This window comes from Pinus tabuliformis, chromosome Q (genome assembly GCF_031772625.1).
Source record: "Pinus tabuliformis cultivar Carrire ecotype Pingquan chromosome Q, CPIR1, whole genome shotgun sequence".
Classification (NCBI taxonomy): domain Eukaryota; kingdom Viridiplantae; phylum Streptophyta; class Pinopsida; order Pinales; family Pinaceae; genus Pinus; species Pinus tabuliformis.
In genome coordinates, this window is record NC_142296.1 from 1,231,165,676 (window position 1) to 1,231,189,463 (window position 23,788).

At 39.3% G+C, this 23,788-nt stretch overlaps 1 protein-coding gene across 1 annotated transcript in view; it reads left to right on the forward strand.

The window, feature by feature from the left end:
- Positions 1 to 23,788, forward strand: part of LOC149224256 (mediator of RNA polymerase II transcription subunit) — a 428,548-nt gene that overhangs the window by 370,614 nt on the left and 34,146 nt on the right. The window contains 2 exon segments of the mRNA XM_089386058.1: positions 21,576 to 21,816; positions 21,950 to 22,712. Coding sequence (XP_089242184.1) covers positions 21,576 to 21,816; positions 21,950 to 22,712 — 1,004 coding nt within the window.

Sequence of the window (23,788 nt, forward strand, 5' to 3'; positions counted from 1 at the left end):
AAGTTTGGCAGACTGAGAACAACATCTTTCTCTCTCAGTCCAAGTATGCCAGAAGTCTTGTGGACAGGTTCAGAATGTAGGATTGCAAACCTGCCACGACTCCTATGGAACCAGGGCTAAAACTTTCAGCTCAATCATCCTCACCACTTGTGGATGAATCTTTATTCAGGCAACTAGTGGGCAACCTCATCTACCTTACTACCACTAGACCTGATATCAGTTTTGCAGTGAGCTACATTTCACGCTTCATGATAGCTCCTAAGGTTGATCATTGGATAACAGCGAAGCGTGTGCTACGTTATGTGAGTGGCACTCCTAATTATGGACTTTTGTACACTCGGAGTTCATATCCTACACTTAGTGGTTACATAGATTCCGACTGGGCAGGTTTGGTTGATGACCATAAATCTACAACTGGGTATGTGTTTAGTTTGGGATCCGGTGCTGTCACATGGACGAGTAAGAAGCAGTAGGCAGTGGCTCTCTCCTCGACAGAAGCAGAGTATCGGGGATCAGTTAAGGCATCTTGTGAGACAGTTTTGGCTTTGACGTATGCTTGCGGATATGCATGTTTCCCAGGCATGTCCTACTCCCTTGTTCTGTGATAATCAGGGAGTGTTCAAACTCGCCAAGAATCCAATCTTCCATGAACGAACAAAGCATGTGGAAACCCATTGTCACTACATTCGACAGCTTGTTGAAGAAGGATCCATTTAGTTGCTGTATGTTCCCACAATGGAGCAGCCAGTAGACATCTTCACCAAGCCCCTTGGTCCTGATAAGTTTGTAAAATTCGGAGGATCTATAGGTGTTGTAAATAGATTGAGCATTAAGGTAGGGTATTAGAATAATGCTATTTTAGTGTTTAATGCTCATTTATGTATTTTATTCGGATAAGATCGTCTGTGATCTTATTAGCAGTTTTCTTATTAGAAACTTGCTGTTTCTATTTCTTAGTAGAAACCTGCTGTTTCTGTAAATACATTTGTATTATTTATTGAGCTTCATTGCTCATTGTAAATCAATTCAATTCATTCATTGATTACAATCTATGTTTGTTTTGTTTTTTATATCTAATTCATCATTCTACATGTTTTTGTTGGCATATATGTATCAAAATATAAAATATATATATATATATATATATATATATATAAAAATCACTCCGGGATTCTCTCCTAAACCAGGAGCTTTTGAAAATGTCACTCCTGCACCCGTTTTCGCTCCTGCTCCCAAGTAACACTGGGTGAAACCATCCAAAAGTCAAATCTGTAGCCAAACGTCGACTTGATCAAACTCAGCCTTGCAATCAATGGTTTGCAGTCAACTTGGACCTGTTTCAACACTTGCAATCAAAATTGTGGTCAACTATGCCCTATTTTGTGGTCAAACTTGCCCTGTTATGTAGTGAATGCCTAGTCAAATAGCTCGGTGAAACCACTAATAAACTCAGTCAAATTGCTGCGGTTAGACTTATTCAACGTCTCACACGTGCGACCATGAGAAGGTAGTCAAATTCGTCATTTTCTCTCATGTGTGGCCTCCTTGAACAATAGAAGGAATAGATGAAGAGATAGAAGACTTGCTCTTGCTTGGTTGAGAAAATGAGATGTCACATCATCTATATATACTTATCGAATGGGGGTTAAATAACCCAAGGGACACACCCTTTCACTGTATGAGCTGACTTGACTTCTTGGGCCAACTTGGAAACCTCGAAAATAATTTTATTTAATTTTTTAGGCCATGGGCAAATACCTCTTAGAGCTACAAAAGATCAACATATATTACAAATTATATAACATACATGAAATCTAGACATAAAGATCCAACTTTTTTAGAAACTAGAACCTTTGCAAATGATGATACAACTTGTTATAACATCAATGATGATGAAATGACAAACACATAAGAAGTTAGAACCATAAATTGCAGTTTTTCCATTAGATGATCAAAAGGAAAATGTATTACATAGGTTTCGAGTCATTAGTACTATTAGTGAAAATGTGAATGCCAAACGCAAATTAAGGCATATGTGGTTTAGTTCCTCGTGCAATAAAAGGATGAAGTAACTTTAGATGGGAGCCTCATGACGAAATGTTGTAGAATAGGGCATGCTGCCCCATGAGTTGCTCACTGAGCACAACGCTTATTAAAGCACTATCTTTGATCATGTCATAGCGTATAGATCTCCCAATGTTGATGGGAAACTCTGTGAAACCCTCCTCCACCTCATCAAGCGATGCTCTATTGTAATATTTCTTTTTAAATGTTTTCTTTCTACATTGTAAAATCTCTCCATCCATTTGAAGAGGGAATCTACATGAAGGCCCACCATTGATCCAATCATTACTATTATATTTTGGATTCATCAAGTGAGTCATGCAATGGAAAGGTGTGAAATTCTTATTCTACATGTTGATAAGAGTATCCTATATGGGGGTGAATGATGTCTTTACCGATGTCCCAGACTCGAGGCACTCATTCTCTAAAAAATGGTTTTCATGGACTAATCCTACCCCCCTCGTAAACATCTCCTATGATGCTTTGGTCTTTCTTTGTAAACCACAACAAAGAAATGATAGGGTCTATTACCCCTTATACCAGCCGGGGTATCTATACATTCATTGCAACATTTTTGTACCATTGTAAGTCCAAGGTCATAGGTTCAAGCCATGTAACAACCATGAGAGGCCTTGTATCGGGTGTCTTATAAATTGTTGGGTCGAACCATGGCCAGTTGCTTTGAGTTCATCTCTGTTTCTTTCATGTTGGATAGGATTGGAGGACTTCTGATGGGCTTATATGAGGACTCATGGTTTTAGACAAGCCCTTCTTTTGTAGGGGTGATCACCAATTTAGGGGCTAGTCCAACCCATGGCGAGTGCACATATGTCTTTCCATATGGTCATGAGTCTTTCTCAATTTTACAAGAAAAACTCCCAAAAAGTTCACTTGAGCATTCAACAAGCCTAGAATGTCACAAGCTGACCTTAAAATTGCTCAACAAAATGAAAAAATGTGGAAAATAGTCCACACATGTGTGAAATAAATGTCTCCACCATGACATTATCCTCTAGAAATTATCAAGATCCATCAAGCAAGTGATGAATACATTAATGAGTGCTCTTTGCTCCAAGAAATCCTAAAAATGCATGGGTACATCTCTAAAAAGTGCCTCCTCAACCATGGTGTCTTCCATAAAGAAGCAGAGATCACCCTTCTAGGGCTTGTGGGAGTGACATGGTATCATGTAAGGAAAGCATTGGGGTCAAAGGAGAATGTGTTAGCCCTCCCAAGCCAAATCATCCTCATCTTGACTTTGGAAGAAGCAACGTCCATCAAGTGTGGTCAAGGCCAACTTGGGGGCATCTTGGGTCTATATGGGCACATCATCAACTAGCCCAATACCTCAGCCTGTAAGACTCAACGTTTCAACATCTTGAGTTACATGAGGGGATGTAGTACCATAGCGAATCATCTTAGAGCCCAATGATCATCTATGGACGGGCAATGCTAAAGCATCGAAGTCATCTCTGCTCTTAGAGTGGGGAAAATCATGGTATGGAGTGGCATCAAAGAATGTCGAAGGGATCGTTGCTGCTGTGAGAACACCACCCGACACAAACCTCAAGATCAAGTGAGATCAACATCATTTGAGACACAAACCATTACAACATCATAGTGGACAATAGCTAATGCTATGGGCACAAGAATACTTCACATGGAATTTACCTTCAAATGTATAACTAGATGAAGACCTATAAACAAATTACTTCACTTATGTTAGGGATGATTAGGTTGACAACCCTATTAGGTGTTTCCAGTCACCAAGGGGAGTGTGTTGAATTTCCACGATCTTGGGTCTAGGTTAGAATCTTAAAAAATCTGATGTGACCAAACCAAGAATCTCAATAAGAACTACTTTGCATAGCGTAAAATATAAAGCAGTAAATCACATATGCACAAGTGTACACAATTTTTAACAAAATTGTACAATAATGTACAACCCAATCTTTTTTATATTAAACCAAATCGGAATAATACAATAGTCGATGGTATACAAGATACAATGACAATCTTCACTACAGCTTCGATGTCGTATCTTGTCGTGTTGGTCCTTCGCTCCTGTACTGCTCATTAGCTGCCCCTTAGTCCTTCAAAGGACAACACATCGAGACTCTAAGAGGGCTGCCACCTAACACTCCTGCAAGTCACTTCTACTGCATGTACATGGGCTGATCCAATATGCTCTCTAATTTGCCTTCTAGTAGCCTCTTCCGTCCATCAAAGAGCTACTCATAAGGTTCCAAACGTCACCCAATCTTCAGCTATCTCCATCACTCCAAGACTGCTAGTCTAGGGCTACTTTGGGTAGCCAACACACTGCCCTCCACCAGATCAATGGCTCTCAATACTTCATTGGAAGTTCTACTCCTAGGATAGACTTTTGACCTCCAAAAAAAGTCCTCCAAATGGCACTCACAGGGTGCTAAACAAATTGATCCAAAACTGGTCACAACTATGACCCAACACAAGACACAATCTGATGCTCCAAGTCTGCTTTGTTGCTGTTATGATAGTGACCGGTTAGGGCACTTTAGACTACTACAACAACCCTCAAACAGTCACCCAAACAACCCTTAAATGTTGTGGCCTACCCTTGGAAGTCTCCCCTTCACCAACGCTGCTGATATGGGCATGAGCCAACCCCAAAAATGCCCTATGCGCACCCTGTTTGAGGTTGGTAAGGCCCGCGACCTACCCACAACAACCCTCTAGGGCTGCAACTGCCTTTTCCAAGGGTCTGTCCACCCTTAACTCCCTCAATGCAGACCTAAAACACAACTCCTCTGCCTCAGCCCTTTAGAACAGTACCTCGACCCTCCTTTTCTACGCTTCAGTCACCAAGAAGAGGCCTAAGCATTCCTTCAAACGCTTTCCTCTCCTCTAACGAGCTCCTCACATGTGACGTGATGCACTTTTGGATGAGGAAATGTACTCCACTCCACCTCCTATATATACACATAAGGAGGGCTCCTTAAAACATCGTAATAGGGCTTGAACAACTGTCATATGTCTTCTTAACACCAAGCCAACCTAGACTCATGTGCAAACCTAACCATTATCTTAAAAAATTCATATCTCCATTTCTATAACTCGGAATCAGATGATTCTCATTGTGTTAGATTCGTCTCACTGAGAGCTATCATCCTCATCCATCACATGTTGAAATTTGCTCATGGTTTTGACCCAAATATCGATGGGTGCAAAACCCCTACCTTGGGTTCCAAGCCCAGCAATGACTCTTGTGGTGCTTTGACCTCCAAACCCTGAACCCTAGGGTTTGGAGTACCTCCCAAGCTACTCAAAAATAAACACTCCCTCTTAGCGAGGGAGGTACTTCCAAGACTAGGAGGGAACTCATCATCATCATCACTACTCGCAACACTTTCCCAACTCTTAGCACTCACAATTGCACAAATCCCTGTTCTGTGAACTACGCCTCTCTCAGAAGTGTCACTGTCACTGTTAGAAGCACCGTGCTTCTTCTTCTTTTCTTGTATTGCTTTCCAATCCTTCCATGATTCCTTCTTGGAAGTTGTAGGAGCACTCTTGTTCCCTACTGACCATGCACTCTTCTTGGGCTGCAATGTCTCCCTCTGAACCTGGAAGCTTCCTCTCGAACTCGACACCCTCTGAGTCTCTGGAACCTGGACCTTCTTCTCGGGAATTTGTACCTTCTCCTTTGAAGCATGCACATGCACCTACTTCTCTGGAACTTGCACCTGCTTCTCATGATCCATAGGCTTGCCTGTCAGCCTATATAGACCATGCTCTCTAACTCCAAGCACGATACCAGCGGAGCTAGAGCCTCTAGGCCTGAAACTTGCCTTCCCATGCTGGAACAAGACCTCAAACCCTTTCTTCTCGATCATCGAGACATAAATTATGCTATATCTGAGCCCTGGTACAAACAATACATTTTGGACCCCGCATCACTCATCCTATCTCCATCCTGAATGGCACAACTCTCGATCCTCGGATCTCCTTTTGACTCTTGTTGCCCAACACCATCTGCAACTTCGAGTCCCATTCAGTTAGAGTGTCAAAAACCTCCCGTGACCCTGTCATATGTTTCGTTGCACCACTGCCCACGGAACATCCATCCTCATTGATAGTACCTTGCGAGAAATGAGAGATCATAGCAAAGTCCTCCTCATCCAATCTCTTGGTAAGATCATCTATCTCAACAGAAGTGGCAACACCGACGACCTTCTTTCCTTTCTTCTCGTCATCTTCCTTCTTCATCAGACATCTCGACAAAAAATGACCCAACTCGCCCCAGTTGAAACACTTGACCTTACTCAAGTCCTTCTTCTGCTTACCCTTCATTCACGTTGCAAGTGCCACGTCATCATCGAAAGTCTTCTTCTTTGAATGAAGATCCTCGTCTCGCAACTCTTCCTGAATGAAGTCATCCCATAGCCTATTCCAGTCTAGCAATTTCTCTTTGGCAACAATCCCTTTGATGAAGGGCTTCCATTCCTCGGTGAACTATTTCAAGGCAATCCTCACCATATCTCCATTTGAAATAGTCACACTGACAACAACAAGCTCATCTTTGACTTGAGATGATCTCGTTAGATACGAAGTTACTCCTTCACCCTTTATCATCTTGGTGGACTTCAACTTATCCTCCAATACCAATACCCGGTTCTCATTCTTATTCTGGAACAAATTCTAAAGAGCCATCCACATCTCATGTGTAGTATTTTTCCCAGATAGATGAGGTATTAGGGAATCCTTCACACCAAGGATGATCAATCTCGCCCTCATCCAAATCCTCGTACACTTCCAGCTCCTTTGGGTCAGGTGGCTTCTTGATGGCTTTCTCGGCGAACTCTCAAATCCTGTTGACTTGTAAGACCAATTTGATCCTTTCCTTCCATGGACTATAGTTGGACAATCCTTCCAACCTGTCCTCATACCGGGTACTAGCCTGCAACTTTGACATTGTCACCTACAATGTGACCAACTCCCTTTTAAGTTGTACTTCGTTGTGCACAACTCTGATTCACTGAGTTCCAAAGTAGCTCAGACAAACTCTGATACCATGTTGAATTTTCACGATCTTAGGTCTAGGTTAGAATCTTAATATCTCTGATGCTACCAAACCAAGAATCTCAACAAGAACTACTTTGCACAATGGAAAATATAAAGCAGTAATTCACATATGCACAAGTGTACACAATTTTTAACAAAATTGTACAATAATGTACAACCCAATCTTTGTTATATTAAACCAAATCTGAATAATACAACAATCTATGGTATACAAGATACAATGACAATCTTCGCTGCATCTTCTATGTTGTATCTTTTCCTGCCGGTCCTTCACTCTCGTACTGCTCACTAGATGCCCCTTAGTCCTTCAAAGGACAACACATCGAGACTCCAAGAGGGTTGCCACCTAACACTGCTGCAAGTCACTTCTGCTGCATGTACACGGGCTAATCCAATCTTCTCTCTAGGCTGGCCAATACCTGAGCTCCAATCTGCCTTCTAGTAGCCTCTTTCATCCATCAAAGAGCTACTCATAAGGCTCCAAACTTCACCCAATCTTCAGCTATCTTCGTCACTTCAAGACTGCTAGTCTAGGGCTACTTTGGGTAGCCAACACATTACCCTCCACCAGATCAATGGCTCCCAATACTTCACTGCAAGTTTTGCTCCTAGGATGGACTTTTGACCTCCACGAAAAGTCCTCCAAATGGCACTCACAAGCTTGTAAACAAATCGATCCAAAACCGGTCACAACTATGACCCAACACACGACACAAACTGTTGCTCCAAGTCTACTTTGTTGCCGTTTATGAAAGTGACTAGTTAGAGCACCTTAGACTTCTTTAACAACCCTCAAACAATCACCCAAACAACCCTCAAACAATCACCCAAACAACCCTTAAATGCTACGACATACCCTTGGAAGTCTCCCCTTCACCAACGTTGCTGATATGGGCATGAACCAACCCCAAAACTATCCTTTGCACCAATGTTGTGAAAAGCGCGAGCGGGATTAAATCGGCGCCGGGAATGAAGCGGAAAAAATTGGAAAAATCCGGAAAAAAGTGGAAAAAAGCAGGAAAAAAGCGTTTGGTACAAAAATATTCATTTTTTTTCAATTTTTTTAATATCTAAACCATCTACAACATAAAATAAATACATTGACACATAAATATGATAAGAAAACTAATATATAAGATGTTTAATATCATTTCTAGCGCTAAAATCACACAACATTGAATCATGTCCTGAATAGTAAGTCCTGACTCCTGAGTCCCAGCTTAGCCTCAAAATATCAACAAAAAATATGATAATGTATCTCATCATGTCATAATGTCATAGACTCATATACAATAAAATGAAAGTCTAATCCTATTGATTTCCTCTGCCCCTCTTGTGAGAAAATGTCACAACTTTCTCTTTCCCTCTAGATGTAGATGCTGGTGCCTGTGTTGGTGGAAATGGCAGTGGAGTCTGATGTGCTCTAGAAGCTGAAGAACTAGAAGTATGAGCTACAGGAGGTAGACCACGTCCTCTACTGGTCCTAGTGGTAGCCCGGGTAGGCGGTGTCACCTCCTCCTCCTGCTCCTGCTCCTCCTCCCCCTCCACTACATCCTACACTAACCAATCATCCACAGAATCCATGAGAGGCCTCTCGGCCTCAACCCTCCATGCACTAGTGGTGTCAATCCCATCCAATGAGATGGCATCCACATCAGGTGTCCTCTCAAGTTGCCTCACCCACAATCGAAGATTGTAGTAGACATAGACCATGTCATTAAGGCACTGGGACTCCAACCTGTACAAAGATCATGAAATAATAATTAATAATTAATATTAAAAAAAAATATTGTTTAATGAATTCAAAAATTTATTTGGAAATTTGCAATATTTTAAATGTTAAAGTGTTAACCTGTTGCGCTTCTTGTTGTGTATTTTTTCAAATACACTCCAGTTGCGCTCACACCTGAGGAGCTGCATGTTTGGCTGAGGATGCATACGGCGAGCTTTTGCAAAAGGGGTACTCTGCCACCATACATCTTCCACCATGCATCTACAACAAAATTACAAATAAAATTTTAAATAAACATAAGAAAAAAATGGAATTTGAAGAGACAATGAAATTTGAAACAAAGTTACAAACTAAAAAATACTTGGCATTTTAATTGTCCTATCAGTGACAGCCATCTCAAAGCCAAATGTGCCACCTGCCATCTTATATGTCTCAATTTGTTTAGAGATCTCTATACATTGTTCTGGAGATCACACCATCTTCTGGACACAGGATAAGAATCCATCCATGATCTTAGCATCAAAATCAAACCCACATGCATAAGAAAATGCAGTGTTCAGGAAAAGCCCAGCAGCATGAATGGGACGATGGAGTGTGTTGTTCCATCGCTCATCAATCACTCCCCATAGAAGGAGTTGTTTTTGAAACCCATCATCTCCCTTATCATCATAGTAGGCCCGAATGGCTTCTTTGGCCCTGTCCATGGCTTCATACAAATAGCCCATTGCGGGCTTCTCACCATCAACCAACCGAAGAACCTTTACCAAAGGTTCAGTAACGACGCACACCTCCTGCACTCCCGCCCAGAAGTCTTCCTGGTATGAAACTAGTCTGCATACAGCCTCTGCTTCTGGTTTGCGGCTCATTGACATAGCACGCCACTCCTCTGAAAGAAACATTCTCTTCAAATCCCACATAGAATTCAGGAGGGATTGAAGAGATATGAAACTCGTGGCAAACCGTGTAATGGCAGGGCGCACCAACTCTTTGTTGTTGGTGAATCTTCTCATCAAGCTAAGCATAGATGTATGATTATATATAAATTTTGTGATGCTTTTTGATGAGTCAACAATATCTTTGACAAAGGGAATTTTCCCTATGTCCTCTAATATCAAATCAATACAATGGGCAGCACAAGGTGTCCAAAATAAAGTAGGATGCCTGTCCATAAGCATTCTACCAGCAGCAACATAATTTGCAGCATTGTCCGTTATGACTTGGACAACATGTTGTTCACCCACTTCCAAAATAAAAACATCCAGCAAATCACATAAAGTTCTTGCATCTTTGATTTGATGAGATGCATCAACAGATTTGATAAACATAGTCCCCTTGGGACAATTAACCAAGAAGTTTATAAGGGTTCTCCCCTTTTGGTCAGTCCAACCATCTGACATAACAATGCATCTTGTTTGTGCCCATGATGCCCTAAAATCCTCCAATCTTTGGGTGCAGTCACGCTTTTCATCTTGAAGAATCCGGCCTCTGAAATCATGATAAGAAGGGATTTTGTATCCCGGGCCAACACTGGCAATAGCATCAACAGTAGGTTGGAAAAATGGATTATTTCTTACAATGCTGAAAGGAATATCACTCCAGAGGAGAAATTTTGCCATCAACCTGTCAGCTTGTTCTTTTTCAGTTCTTTTTAGCATTGAACCGATAGATGGTTGTGAACCAGGTCTGGTTCGAGGAACAAAAAATGATGATGCAGCTACTGGATTGACTGACGCTGCAGTAGAACCAGTGCCACTTGGCCCACTTCCTTCAGCTGACCTTTTTAGTTGCCTTTTGAGTTCCTTGGCCTCTCTAGTGTGCTCTAATTCTCCCAATGCTCTCATGGCTCTTTCGATAAGTTCAGGATTTGTATTTATACAGGGCCCCACATCATGTCCAGGGATTTGTGCAAGGTGAAACTTCAACTTGTACACCCCCCTGCATATGTCCTTTCCACACAACTTGCAATTCAAGTTTTGTCTATCATTCGGAGCTTTAGGTTCACCATATTCCCAGAAAGGATCCAATTTCCTTGGCATGTTTGTTTTTGAATTTTGAATTTGCAAACCTATGGGAAAACAAGGATTAGGAAATAGGAATTTAGGATTACAATTTAGCATTTACAAAATTACAAGTTACAAATTTCCAAAATCCAAAGTTCCAAACCCAAGTTACCCAACCAAATGGCAAATACCAAAAACAATGAAAAAACATAAACAATGTTTAAAAAAAATGAAAAATAAAAATAAAAAATTGGTTCCCATAGTCATACCAATTTACCCATCCCAAATCAATGAAAAAATACAAAAAATTCTTTAAAAACAATGAAAACAAAAGGAAAATGGTGCCCATATGAAGTTTCCCAACCAAAAGCAATGAAAAACAATGTTTTTAAACAAGGAAAACAAAAAAAAAATAATCTACATACCGTTTTTATGGAGAAATTGGTGGTCTCCTCTTGAATTTGTCCTACAATCCCTTAGATTTTCTCACAAACCCTCCAGCTCCTCTCTCCAACACCTTCTCCTCCACCTACGCGCGCCCACAGTGAAAATGAACAAAAAAATGAAATTCTCATTATAAAACCCGCTGCCGCGCGCCCCCGCGCTTTTTTGCGAAAAAATCGAAAAAGTGCACTTTTTTCAAAAAAGCGCGCTATAAAAAAAGTGCTGCTTTTTTCCCATAAAAAGCGCGATTAAATCGCCAGAGGGAAAAAAGCGCGATTAAATCGCACTTTTAACAACACTGCTATGCACACCCTGTTTGAGGTTGGTAAGGCCTATGGCCTACCCACAACATCCCTTTAGGGCTGCCATTGCCTTTTCCAAGGGTATGTCCACCCTTAACTCCCTCAACACAGACTTGAAACACAGCTCCTCTACATTGACCCTCTAGAACAGTACCTCGACCCTCCTTTTCTGCACTTCAGTCACCAAGAAGAGGCCCAAACAATCCTTCAAAACCTAGTTGGTTTGTCCTTCTTGCCTACAACCCAAAACAGAGTTATCCTCTCATCCAATGAGCTCCTCACATGTGATGTGTTGCACTTTTGGATGAGGAAATGTCCTCCACTCCACCTCTATATATACACCTAAGGAGGGATCCTTAAAACGTGGGCTTGAACATCTGTCATATGTCTTCTTAGCACCAAGCCGACCTAGACTTCTCATGTGCAAACCCAACCATTAACTTCAAAAATCCATATCTCCAATTCTACAACTCGGGATCAGATGATTCTCATTGTGTTATATTCGTCTTGCCGAGAGCTATCATCCTCATCCATCACATGTTGAAATGTGCTCATGGTTTTGGCCCAAATCTCGATGGGTGCAAAATCCCTACCTTGGGTTCCAAGCCCACAAGTGACTCTTGTGGCACTTTGCCATCCAAACCCTGATCCCTAGGGCTTGGAGTACCTCCCAAGATACTAAAAAATCAACAAAGTGACATGTCCCAAGTTAGCTTATCAATCCATAGGTGTTTGTGATAATGATGCTCACGGAGAGGGAAAGATGTCTAGAATCTTAGTTGTATAGATGTAAAGAGGGAGCAATTGTGGTGGCATAAGTTACCACTTTCCTCTGTCTTAGTTTTTGCACCCCTTTGGTGTGTCTTTTACTTTAATGAATTGTCTCTAATTGGTGCATAGCTTAGGAGCCCAAGCTTGCTATTATATTTTTTCAACACCCCCTTAAGATGTAGTTTCTCGCTCATCGGGTTTGGGAATTTCAAGAGTTCCTTTCGTCAAATGAAGCACGAAATGTTAGAGGTATTGAGTGATGGCCTATGTCACATGACATGAGGACACATCAAATGTATTATATTAAAAAATACAACACATTAGTGAATTACACATAAAATATGAAACATATAAAACTTTTACATGATGATGGTACAAATTCAATCCTACAACTAATGCATATATCAAAAATAACATTGAGTGCGATCAGTCTCTGAACCAAAAATACATCAATCAAGATACCCTCAATGGTTTGTACAACCCAAAAAAAAATCATGCTACAACAAATAACTAGTACTACGTATCATCAAAATCATTGCCTATATTGGGATTCGTCTTCAATATCACCCTCTAATCATTAAAATAAGAGAGACAAAACTTAACATGTCAAAACGGGATTTTGTTTAATGGATACATTTTTACTGGGGTCATGATAGAGGAGTTAAACAACCAATGCCACCAACATCGAGGTACATTGAGGGCTTGGTTTCTTAATTAAATGCTAGTTCTGTACCCTCATACATGACAAACTCCAATGGAAACGTTGCAACGCCCCCAATCTTGAAATCTTGAAAACTATAAAGTTTGCTAGATTTTGAGTTGGATCTAAAAGTCTACTTTCTCCATATGGAATTCAATGAGGTCATAACCACTCTCAAACATCATCATTCAATTAATGATAATTTAAAAAATTTAAGTCCTTTATCTTTCATTTTCCTCCTTTTACTTTAAGAATTACGATTACCATTAATTGCATAACATTTTTATGGCATGGAGAATCAATTTCCCAACACACTTGGAATCCCTTCTAAGTTTTCTTAATCACCCTTAGCTGCACCCCAAAGCCTTTGAGAGATCCAAGCCTGTGATTGAATTGAGTGAGAATGAGGCAATAGGTCGATATAAAGATGCTTTTTTCATTGGACACGTGTCCAAATTTCAGGACACTAGAAGGGCTCATGTCCGATACTAGTGAAACTCGTGTCCTACAAACATGACACGAGTCAAACTTGTGTTAGACATGTGTCATTCACATGTCATGTACAACATGTGAAATATGTGACACAAGGGGTGGGGTGGACATGTCATGTGACTTAGGTGATGACTAATGAGGGGGTTAGTGCTCACGCTGGACTTTTTACCATGTGCTAATATTGTCTTAGCTGTCTTTTGCATTTTACATTTTCTTTCATTGTGGATTTATATTATTTTAAGTTTATTTTACATGCTTCAACCTCTGGGGCCATGTTTTTGGGCATTGACTCAAGGATGTGGATATAGGGTGACAATCACAAGGTCTAATCATTGCAAGCCCAAAGAATGGAGATGGATAAATTGGAGAGATGGGAAGTTGTAAGTATGGATTACCTTGGACACACTATATCAATTTGTGTCTCCCTAACGATGCCTTTCCTAAACCCTAAGGCCTTAGAGGAGGTCCCACTAGACTAGAGTCAAAGGCTAACCTCCTAGGTGAAGTGTGGAAACAAGAATACAATTGAGATCAGTCAATCATCAAATTTTCCCTGTGATACATATTAATGCGCCCATAACATTAAATGAAAGCACATGATTGCAAGAATGGTAGAGTACTTGCAGATAGATGACCCTCCTTCCTTCAAGAGAAAATGCCAGATGGAAGAGAAATCTGATTGCAGAAATAGGTGGAAAATTCTGGCATAGTGTTATGTATTGATCATCATGGTGCCACTGACTAACTGGTTATCAAACAAGGAGAAAATTTTCTCCTAGGGGCTAGCCAATTTTTTGTGGGTAATGTCTAGTTCCAAGTAGGGGACATGTGCTCACCCTAGAGCATATGATCCTGTTAGGATATTCCGACACATAGGAAATAATTAATAAGTTGGTCTAGTGTATAGTTAGGTAAAGTGTGTTTCTTTAGTATGTACTTTTTGTAACTTACAATCCGACAGTCACGATATGTTCTAGACATGAAGTAATCCGACAGTTCATTCTCTCCTCGGTATTACCGACACTTGAGCCATGGCTTAACACCTGATTGGTCCATGATCTCTATTTAAAGAACATGGAGGGTCATTTGTTAGGTGACCGTTTATGAGAGAAGCTTATGTAAATTTTCTTTCTTTTTACATTAATAAATTGCCTGAAGTGGCCGCGTTGGCTCAGGCCGTGGATTGTTTCCATCTTTGAGGATTTTAACCACGTCAATAATACTGGAGAACACTGGTGTACTGATTTGTGATCTGTTTGTGAGCGGTGTTCTTTGGTGTTCTATCTAAGGAACTTACCCTGTAAATTCCTACATGGTATCAGAGCTATTCGAGGGCCGCATCTGTTGGTGATCCAAATCTGAAGCCTGTACAACTACATTCGACTGTCGTTTCATAGATCTATTGCTTTTGACTACTTTTAGGCTGAGAGGATTGCTCTATTGTGTTAGAAGCATTTGTTCTAGTGAGGAACCCCTTTCGTTTGACGCGAAAATGTTTGCAGTAGCTGTAGCTACGTCATTTTTAAGATATGAAGGTATACAGTCTTTATTTGCAGTTATAGTTATTTATCTCTTTGTTCATTTTGGTTTATAGTCCTCTATAATTGTTTTTTGTTACCATATCTATACCTTTCATTTCTGCATATGCTCTTTGCTCTGCGACTCTGTGCGATTTGGGTAAACCAAAAACAGAAAGAAAGGATTTTTCTCATGCGTATGCTCTTTTCTGCCACGCCTTAGTCCGATCTCAGAAAATCAGAAACATTGAGGAAAATATCTGGTTTCCGGCCAAATCTAACTCTAAGTCGAAAGGCTTGGATACTTTTGCTTGTTCATTTGGTTTGTGTGGTTTTTTTTTTGTTTTGCTGGCATAAAAGGGTTTTTTAAGTAAGCACGCACCCCAAAGCTTCAGTGAGCAATAAAAAACCCCTTTCTCCTTTCCAACAATTACTAACCTTTTAAACTAGCTCACTTGGTCTAAAGTTACTTTATGAAAATAGAGGTCTTGGGTTCAAGTCTTTCTTTTTGTTGAGTTACTTTTTCAAAAAGCACATGTAACTTGTGTTTTAAAGTTACTTTATGTAAAAGTGTTCTCACCCATTATAAAAGGTGAGTCACTTAAAATTCTAAAGTCACTTTATCTTTTATTTAAGTTACAATTTAGTGGATAGTTCATAAAGCACCATTGTAAAAGTGACTTTCACTTATTATAAAAGTGGGTCACATAAAGTAATCTTTTTTTAAAAGTGAGTTAATTAGATTAAATTTGGAGGGGGGCATGGATTTTTGTTTTGAATATAAAATTATCATCAACTTCCAAACATTCACGTGGTTCATTGGCATCTTCAACGACTTTTCTTAAAAAAACCATAACTTCTTCATCCGGAAGTCATTTTCAAAGTCGTTTTTTTTTAATCAGCGTGATTTTTCGAGATCTTTCCATTTGAACACTAAGTTTCAACATATATAGCTTCAATTTCTTTTAAAATGAAAAGTCCATGCCTAGTTATTCTTGACAGCACCAACTACTTCCAATGGCTATTCTACATGGTGGATTTACTTAGAAGTAAAGGTCTTTATAGAATAGCCTCAGGCCAAGAGTCTAAATCTCAAGATGAAGATAAGCAAGCCAAATGGGAAAATAAGTAAAATGAAGCATGTGGGTTGATAGGGATGTCTATTTCTCCTAACCTTAGATTCCATATCACAGAAATTGATACCTCCGATGAAGCAATGAAAAAGCTCAACAATGTTTTTGAAATTAAAAATGAAATTAGAGCCCATCGAGTCGAAAATTTGTTGCTTACATTGGACCCCAATAATTTTTCTTCGACTAAAGATTTTTTGTCCAAGTTCAAGACCCTTAGATTTCTTTTGGAAGGTGTTAAGGTTAAAAAAGAAGATGGTAGCTTTATCTATTCCATTCTTACTAAGTTAGGATCAATTGACTCTGTGTTTGTTTCCACCTTACATTCTACTAGAGAAGTCTTTATTTCTCAAGGACAAGCCTACAAGTTGATGCGTGTTGTGATTCTTTAATAAGAGAGCAAGAAAAACCCTTACATCTTGGTCTTCTTAATACTGGAAACTCTTCTAAGAAAACCGTAGCAACCCAGTAACAACCAAGTTCAAAGAATCCTAAGAAGCAACATCCTAAAAAGAATGGTCCTAAACCAAACAAGGGTCCTAAGCAATGTTAGTCTTACAATGAAAAATCAACTCAACAAAATGATAAGGCAACTAAAAACAAAGGGAAGAAGACTGATAGACATTGCAACTTTTGTAATCGTGATGGTCACGTAGAATCCAAATGCTTTAAAAAGATGGAAGCCTTGGAAGCAACAACGAAGAAGCATAACATCCACTTGGAGCACTCTTCAACTTCAACTTCATCTTTAGGAATAGCACTTTCTGCATGTAGTTGTCAAGCATCTTGATCTGGTTATGAACTAAATGTATCTTCTTCTCATTCTCATGAGTGACTCATTGATTCTAGAGTTTCTTATCACATGGCCAAAAACAAAACTATGTTTTCTTCTTTAAATGATTGTAACACCAAAATTATATATGTCGATGATGATAGATCTCTTAGTGTTGTAGGGACTGGAACTATTCATCTAGACAATGGTCAATTTAATGCTGTATTGTGTTCCTACCTTATCGTGCAACCATCTATATATCAGATAACTCATTCAGGGGAAGGTAAAACCGTTGAATTTTCACCTCACGATGTTGTAATTAAGGACCTAAGAGATCCTAGACAGATTTTAGCTACTGGCATTGTTGATGATTCTACAAGGTTGTATAAGTTTAACAACTTTGGGTCATCAACTCTTCCCTCGGTATTTGTTGTTCATAATGATGATGTGAGCAAACTTGGGCATGAGCGAATTGGCCACTTAAACTATTGCTCCCTTCAATATCTATGTAAAGAAAATATGGTGACAGGTCTTCTATGGTATCTTGCAGAGATGGTGTTTGTTCCGGATGTGTACTCGGAAAACATCATTGGGATAGTTTTGAAAAATGTGCATCTTGGCACGCCTCAGCCCCTTTACAGCTTGTTCATAGTGATTTATGTGGTTCACTTCCAGTTGTTTCATTCTCTGGCTACAAGTCTTTCTTAGCTTTCATTGCTGATTTCTCCAGACGCACTTGGGTATGCTTCTTAAAACTCAAGAGTGAAGTCTTTAACATGTTCTTGACCTTTAAGGCCTTTGTTGAGAAACAATCTGGACATCAAATTCTTAAGGTAAGATCTGATAGTGGCGGAGAATATGTTAGCAACAAATTCATCAACTTTTGCACTGAGCATGGAATTCAATTGCAACATACTGTTCCATATACTCCACAACAAAATGGTGTAGCTGAAAGGAAGAGTCGCACCTTAAAGGAAATGGCTAATTGTATGCTTCAATCTAAAGGACTTAGTCTTAATTTTTGGGCAGAAGCAATTAAATGTGAAATTACATAGTAAATCACACTCCTACTAAGGTTTTAAAGAATATCTCTAGAAGAAGCATGGAGCTCAATTAAACCAGATGTAAGTCACTTTCGTGTTTTTGGAAGTGAAGCATGCGCCCATATTCCAAATGAGAAACATAAACCCTGAGAACCTAAGAGTGAAAAATGTATTTTATTGGATATTCTGAAGATGTAAGGATATAGACTTCTTCAACCTAAATCCAAAAATGTTATCATTAGAAGAAATGTAAAGTTTGCTGAAAATATATTGGCCTATGAGCCTAGTTCGACGGATGTGCCACCTCTCTCTATCCCTTCTACTTCTGAAGATATTCCTTCTTCAGAGGATGACAGCAAGGATGACAATCCTCCCCACCTTCTCGGGATCCTCCATTAGCTCCTTAGCTTCCAAAATGGGTCCACGCTTCTCGAGATGAAGCAGGTGCTCTTGCAAGTGATCCTACAGATCAATGTCGTACACATTCTCAGTTCGATAGAGCCTCGTATTTACTGGCTCAAGCTTCAATGAATTATGATCCTGACACCTTTGTAGAAGCTTTAGGCCATCCAAATTGGGACACAACTATGAATGAAGAATATCGTTCATTATTGGCAAATGATACATGGGACCTTGTTCCTCTTCCAAAGGGATGAAAACTTGTTAGATGCAAATGGGTTTACAGAACCAAGTTTGGACTAGATGGAAAAGTTGATAAACATAAAGCTCATGTTGTTGCTAAGGGTTTTTCACAAGTTGAAGGCATTGACTATACTGAAACCTTCTCTCCTGTTGCCAAAATGAACTCTATCCACCTTGTTCTTTCCCTTGCCGCCTCTTTCAAATGGGAATTCCATTAGATGGATGTTAAATCCGCCTTCTTGCGTGGGGACTTGCATGAAGAAATCTATATGGAACAACCTCCTGGCTTTATACAAACAACTCCAGTCTTGTATGTCGGCTTAAGAAATCCCTTTATGGTCTCAAGCAAGCCCCTCGGGCTTGGTATGCCAAAATGGATAGCTTTTTTTTAGATACTGGCTTTTCTAGGTGTCATTCTGAAAATATTGTCTTCACCAAGAAAGTGGGTAAGTCTCTTATCATTTTTGTTCTTTATGTTGATGATCTTATCCTTATTGCTAGTGATCCCAACTTTATAAACCATGTGAAGTCCAACCTTAAAAAGCAGTTTGAAATGACAGACTTAGACACTTGCATTATTTTCTTGGTCTTGAAGTCTTGCAATCCAAAGAAGGTATTTTTGTTTCCCAGTCCAAGTATGCCTGTGATCTTCTATGCCACTTTCACATGGAAGACTATAAGCCAACCCCTTCTCCCTTTCAGTCTGGAGCCAAACTTTCAGTCACTTGTACTTCCCCTGAAGTTGATGCTACTTTATACCGTCATCTTGTTGGAAAATTTTTGTATCTGACCCATACCCATCCTGACCTTTCTTTTGTTGTTGGCCTTGTTGCTCGGTTTATGCAAAACCCACATGAAAGTCATTGGAAAGCAGTGAAAAGAATACTTTGTTATGTTCGAGGTACAGTTCAATTTGGGATTCATTACAGTGAAGAAGCATCTCCTCTATTGGTTGGTTTCACTGATTCTGATTGTGCTAGTGACCTTGATGATCGGATGTCTACTGCAGGTTATGTCTTCACTCTTGGTTTTGGACCTATTACATGGGATTGCAAAAAACAAAGTTCCATTTCTCTTTCTTCAACAAAAGCAAAGTATCATGGCACCATTGAAGCTAGTAAGGAAGCCTCGTGGCTTCGTCAGATCTTGTCAGAGTTTGGTTTTCAGCAGCAACATCCGACTACACTTTGGTGTGATAATTAAAGTGCCATTCAACTATGCAAAGATCTAGTCCAACATCAACGCAACAAACACATTGAACTACACATGCACTTCATCAGAAAGCTCATTCATGACCATGTTCTTGAAGTGCAATATAGTTCAACCGATAATCAAGTTGTAGACATCTTTACAAAGGCTTTGACATAGGCGAAGTTTACTAAACTTCGATTTATGGTTAGAGTTCAGGAAGTTTTCACTAAGGTGGGATAGGCTCTAATGCCTCCTTCCTTCTCCTATTGTGTCATCTTTGTACATCCTTCAATCCTATCCCAAGTTCTTAAGGGGGGATGTTAGGATATTCCGACACAGGAAATAATTAAGTATAATTTGGTCTAGTGTATAGTTAGGTAAAGTGTGTTGCTTTAGTATGTACTTTTTGTAACTTATAATCCGACGATCACGATATGTTCTAGACATGAAGTGATTCGATGATTCATTCTCTACTCGGTATTACCGACATTTGTTCCGTGGCTTAACACCTAATTGGTCCATGATCTCTATTTAAAGAGCATGGAGGGTCATTTGTTAGGTGACCGTTTATGAGAGAAACTTATGTAAAGTTTCTTTCTTTTACATTAATAAATTCCCTGAAGTGGCCGCGTTGGCTCAGGCCGTGGATTGTTTCCCTCTTTGAGGGTTTTAACCACGTCAAGAACATTGGTGTACTGATCTGTGATCTGTTTGTGAGTGGTGTCCTTTGGTGTTCTATCTAAGGAACTTACTCTGTAAATTCCTACAGATCCATTTGGTCAAATGAGTGCATGAGAATCCCAACAATCCCTGGTGCTCGAAGACTTGTTACTTGTCCACTCATAGCAACTTGTTGATAGCAACTGAGCAGGATGCTGATCGTGATCCTTGCGATGTAGGATATAATAATACTAAAGTAAAATATTAGCTAACAAGTTAAACATGATATCTAAATAGCATATAAACACATCAGCATGATCAACGTGAAAGGAAGGATGCACACAAGAATGGAAGACATTGTAAGTCAATTCTTTTGAATTAGAATTACGTTACATTTAAATCATCAATCTGAGTTGGTAAACTTGTGAAGTGTAATGCACAATATATGTAGGGTGAGGTTTCTAACTATTCTATTGAAATTCAACATGAAAGCAAAATCTAATATATGGAAAATATTTGCAATTTAATTCAACACAATCATGGTTCTAAACATTTTTAATCTCTCGCCATGTAGCAAAGTTTTGCCTCCATCTGACTTTTCCGGGATTGGCTGATGGTATCTATATCATTTAATGTAAGTCTGCCTGTATGTTGGTTGTAATCTGAATTCTAAGAGATTGAAGTCTGTTGGGACTTTCCTTGTCTTCGTTCTCATTGTACTGTAAAATGTGACTGCTCTGATGAAATGGAATTGCCAGATAGTAGTAGTCACGCATTCTTCATGCTTCTTTTTTGTACTTGAGATTTCTAGATGTTGTCCCTATTTTTGACAATAACAAATGGACTGTTTTTTTGTTTTGTTTAAATCCAAGTGAATCAAAATATGCTGATTTTATTTCACATGTATATGATATATGATATTGCCAATAAAATGCAAATTTCGTTCCTATTTAAGACTCACGTTATTGTAGAAAGCAGGTTTCTTCCTAGATAGTTTATGTCAGTAATGAAGTTTAAATCACACAATCTCATTATATTTGATGGAATGCAGGTACCCTTTGTTTTTTGATGACATGGCAGTGCGTGGATTGCCAGTAATTCCCTTGATTATTTACAGGCTTATTGAGAATGATGCGACAGACACTGCAGAAAGAGTTCTTGCTACGTATTCTGGACTCATGGTCTACCATCCTTTGCGATTCACATTTGTGCGTGGCATTCTTGCATATTTTCATGGTCATATCCCTAGTAAGCTTGTCGTGAGAATTCTAACCATTCTTGACATTCCTAAGGTAACATTTTGCTGTGCTTTGATGACTTTTACAACAGTTATTATTTACATTTACATTTTGAATGTTTTTTTTGGGTCAGCCATTTTTTTTGCCTGTTGGCTTTTTTGCTGAACTGGTTTTAGTTTCAATGCAGATTCCTTTCTCTGAAGCATTCCTACAACATATTATGTCCAACTCTGGCTCATGCCCATCATCTGACTATTTCTCTAATCTTCTGTTAGGCCTTGTGAATAATGTGATACCTCCTATCAGGTCAAGTGTATCTATGGGTGATAGCTCTGGCACATTTTCATGTACAGGGGGAAACAGGGCTCAAGCAGCAATCCAATCTGTAGCATCAAATGTTCCAGAGAGTCAGAAAGTGTTTTACCAAAATCAGGATCCTGGAACATACACACAGCTGTTATTGGAAACTGCAGTTATTGAGATCTTGTCACTTCCTCCATCTGTTCCTCAAATAGTGTCCACACTAGTTCAAATAGTTGTACATGTGCAACCAAGTCAAGTTCAGTCTAGCCTTTCCACACAAGGTATGTCCAGTGGAATTAGCCAAAGCTCTATCATGCCAACATCACCATCAGGTGGAACCGCAGATTCGATGAGTACAAATAAATCAACTGCATCAGCACCTGGGCTAAATGCTAGTGGTACTGGTTCAGGGAATAGCAGTGCTGCTCAAGCTTCATCTTCCCTTATGATTCAAGCTTGCGGCCTTCTGTTAGCGCAGTTACCATCACCCTTTCATATGCACTTCTATGCAGAAGCAGCCCGTGTAATCAAAGATTGCTGGTGGGTCACTGATGTCACAAAGACCTCCTTGGAACTGGACTCTGCTTTTGGCTATGCTTTGTGGGATCCAACATGGGCTTTTCAAGACAACACTTCAACTACAATCGGTAAATTTCATATGTAGTTTAAACTTTCAAGTCTTTTTTGTTTAATTTGTTTCCATTTTCTTAGTTTGCAATTGAAAATAGAGAAATTAAGGACTTCTAACACTACATAGGAAACAGGGCATGTGAAAACTGAGAACCTTCCCGATGATGATTAATTCCTTAGTCAAGAGTTATAATAGAGTTAGCAGCGGGATATGTAAAATCCATAGAGATTAAAGTGTCACCTGCATGTTGATGGACATGAAATGGATGGTAAATCAAAGATGCTTCTCAATTTAGTAATTTAGTTTTCATCCGGGTTGAACTGTAACATAATTCTCTGGATTATGAGAATGTGGTTGAACATACATTCATGAAATTGTCATGAACCCTTGCAAGCTGTGGCCAAACAACTACTTCGGTTTTAGTCAAAATATTGAAATAAAACATGGAAGGTAAACTCTGACCAGGAAGAGATATATTTGAAGTAAACTGCAACCCCAACTATCACATGACAAAAAGTTTTTCCTTGTGTCAGGTACTGTACCACTTTCAATTCTATGTTTGGTGTCTTTTATTAGTTTATTTAAAACCTAAAGACAATGAAACTTGATAGGCTTATATTCATCCATTTGATCAGATCTATTATGTTTGCAGGCAGTTAAAATGATGTGCGTTTGATGTCTAGAATAAGTCTTTATTTATTTTTTTATTTTTTTCTATGACGTTTCCATTTTTAAGATTGAAATGTCCTGGAAGTTTGAAGTCAGTTTGCACTTGTTGGTTGAAAAAGTGAATCCGATCTCATCCTTATACATTTTAATCACAAATGACAAATATTCAAACGATAGAGTTGGGATTGATTCTGTGTATCTAAAACGCTTTATGTGAAATTGCTTCTCCCTTCTATTTATCAGTGACCATTGGGTATTGAGTTACCTAAATACGGACAACATTTAGAAGCCTACTCCTGTTGTTGGAACTCTCCATTTAACTCATGGTGATAACCAAGCTGTTTCTTGTGCATGTCTAAATATTTTTTTATGGTCGTATGCAAAGTGGTTGATCCTATGCTTTTCTCAGTAATATGCAAAGAG